Consider the following 1,356-nt stretch of genomic DNA (forward strand, 5'->3'; position numbering starts at 1 on the left):
ACACACACACACACACACACACACACACACACACACACACACACACACACACACACACCCTCCCTCCTCTGTGAGGGGATGATAGGGCTTGATGTAGGCAACACCCCCCACCCCCACCTCACATATTCTGACGCGAGTCTGAAAAATAAAACAAGCGCAGCTGATTAATACCTTTAGATCAGACACTCCTTTTTGTGTTGTTTATTTATTTTCTCTTGTTGTTGTTTGTGTGTGTTTGCTCATGTTCTAAAAAGAAGAAGGGGAAAAAAGGGAGAAAAAGAAAGAAAAGAAAGAAAAATAAACATGGAGCCAGACTGATAAAAGTGAAATATGAAATAGACTGGTTCTGCTCGGGCAGCTGGCCACATGTTGAAGATGAAAAAAACCCCAACTTCCACAACGCGTCAGTGTTTACTGTGTGGTTCTGTTCGGTTCTGAGCGGGTCCAAACAGTGATGAAGCAGCAGTGTCAGACAGCAGATCCAGAACAGTGTGTGTGTGCGCGCGAGTGTGAGAGAGAGTGAGGGGGAAGGTGGGGGGTGTTCGTCGTTGTTTTTAATTAAAGCTTTCAGCACCGTGGACAGCTCCTGGCTCGGTTCATCCACATAAACAGAACCGCTCTGAAACAGTTTCAGTGAGGGGCAAAACCCAATCACACTGGTTCCCAAAAAGCACCAGTTGCTTTGTGCTCCTCAGCACCAACTGGTCCGTCTCCTCAAACATTGGACCAAACCGGCTCTGTAGGGTATTTTGTATATGCGCACTTTCGGTGCTTGGGGGGGGGGGGGGGGCGGGGGGCCCCCCCCCTCCATCACCCTGCACGCGCACTGTACGGAACCGCGCGTCAATCTTACCTTCAAAGGAGAATCCCAGCTGAACACAGAATCCGGCCAGGAAAACAAATCCAACGGTATCATGAGAGGTCCGCATCGTTCCAGCTCAGAGGAGGGGGGTAGGTGGGGTGGGGGGGGATCTTAGTTCACATGAGACGGAGGACGAGATCAGTTATCCACCCACCCCCCCAGGAAGAAGTGAAAAAAATAAAAACGGAGAGGAGAGACCGGGGGGAAAGCGCTGCGCAGCGGAGGAGTCAGACGGTCTCTGAGGGAGCGGGTCTACAGGAAGTCCTCCTCACGGTGGTTAACATGTTGCTCAACTTCTTCTCCTCTTCTTCCCGCTCCGTCTCTCTCTTCTCCTGACTCTGTCAGCTGCTCCTTCTACTTCTGCTCGGTGAGTCCGTGTCTCTGATCGGGCGCTCGCTGAATGGAGGAGCGAACCGGGCTGCGGTCTTCTCCTTCTTCTTCCTCTTCTTCCTCTGCGCTACCGCCGAACACGTCAGTCAGGATCACCCCCCACC

The 1,356-nt window shown here is 52.1% G+C and overlaps 1 protein-coding gene across 1 annotated transcript in view; it reads right to left on the bottom strand.

Moving 5' to 3' along the window:
- Positions 1-1,334, bottom strand: part of vstm2a (V-set and transmembrane domain containing 2A) — a 129,260-nt gene extending 127,926 nt beyond the window's left edge. The window contains exon 1 of the mRNA XM_014002148.1: positions 854-1,334. Within this exon, the coding sequence (XP_013857602.1) occupies positions 854-929 (76 nt within the window). The 5' untranslated portion in view covers positions 930-1,334. The remainder of the gene's footprint in view (positions 1-853) is intronic.
- Between the last annotated feature and the right edge of the window lie 22 nt (positions 1,335-1,356).

Source organism: Austrofundulus limnaeus, unplaced genomic scaffold (genome assembly GCF_001266775.1).
Source record: "Austrofundulus limnaeus strain Quisiro unplaced genomic scaffold, Austrofundulus_limnaeus-1.0 Scaffold12, whole genome shotgun sequence".
Classification (NCBI taxonomy): Eukaryota; Metazoa; Chordata; class Actinopteri; order Cyprinodontiformes; family Rivulidae; genus Austrofundulus; species Austrofundulus limnaeus.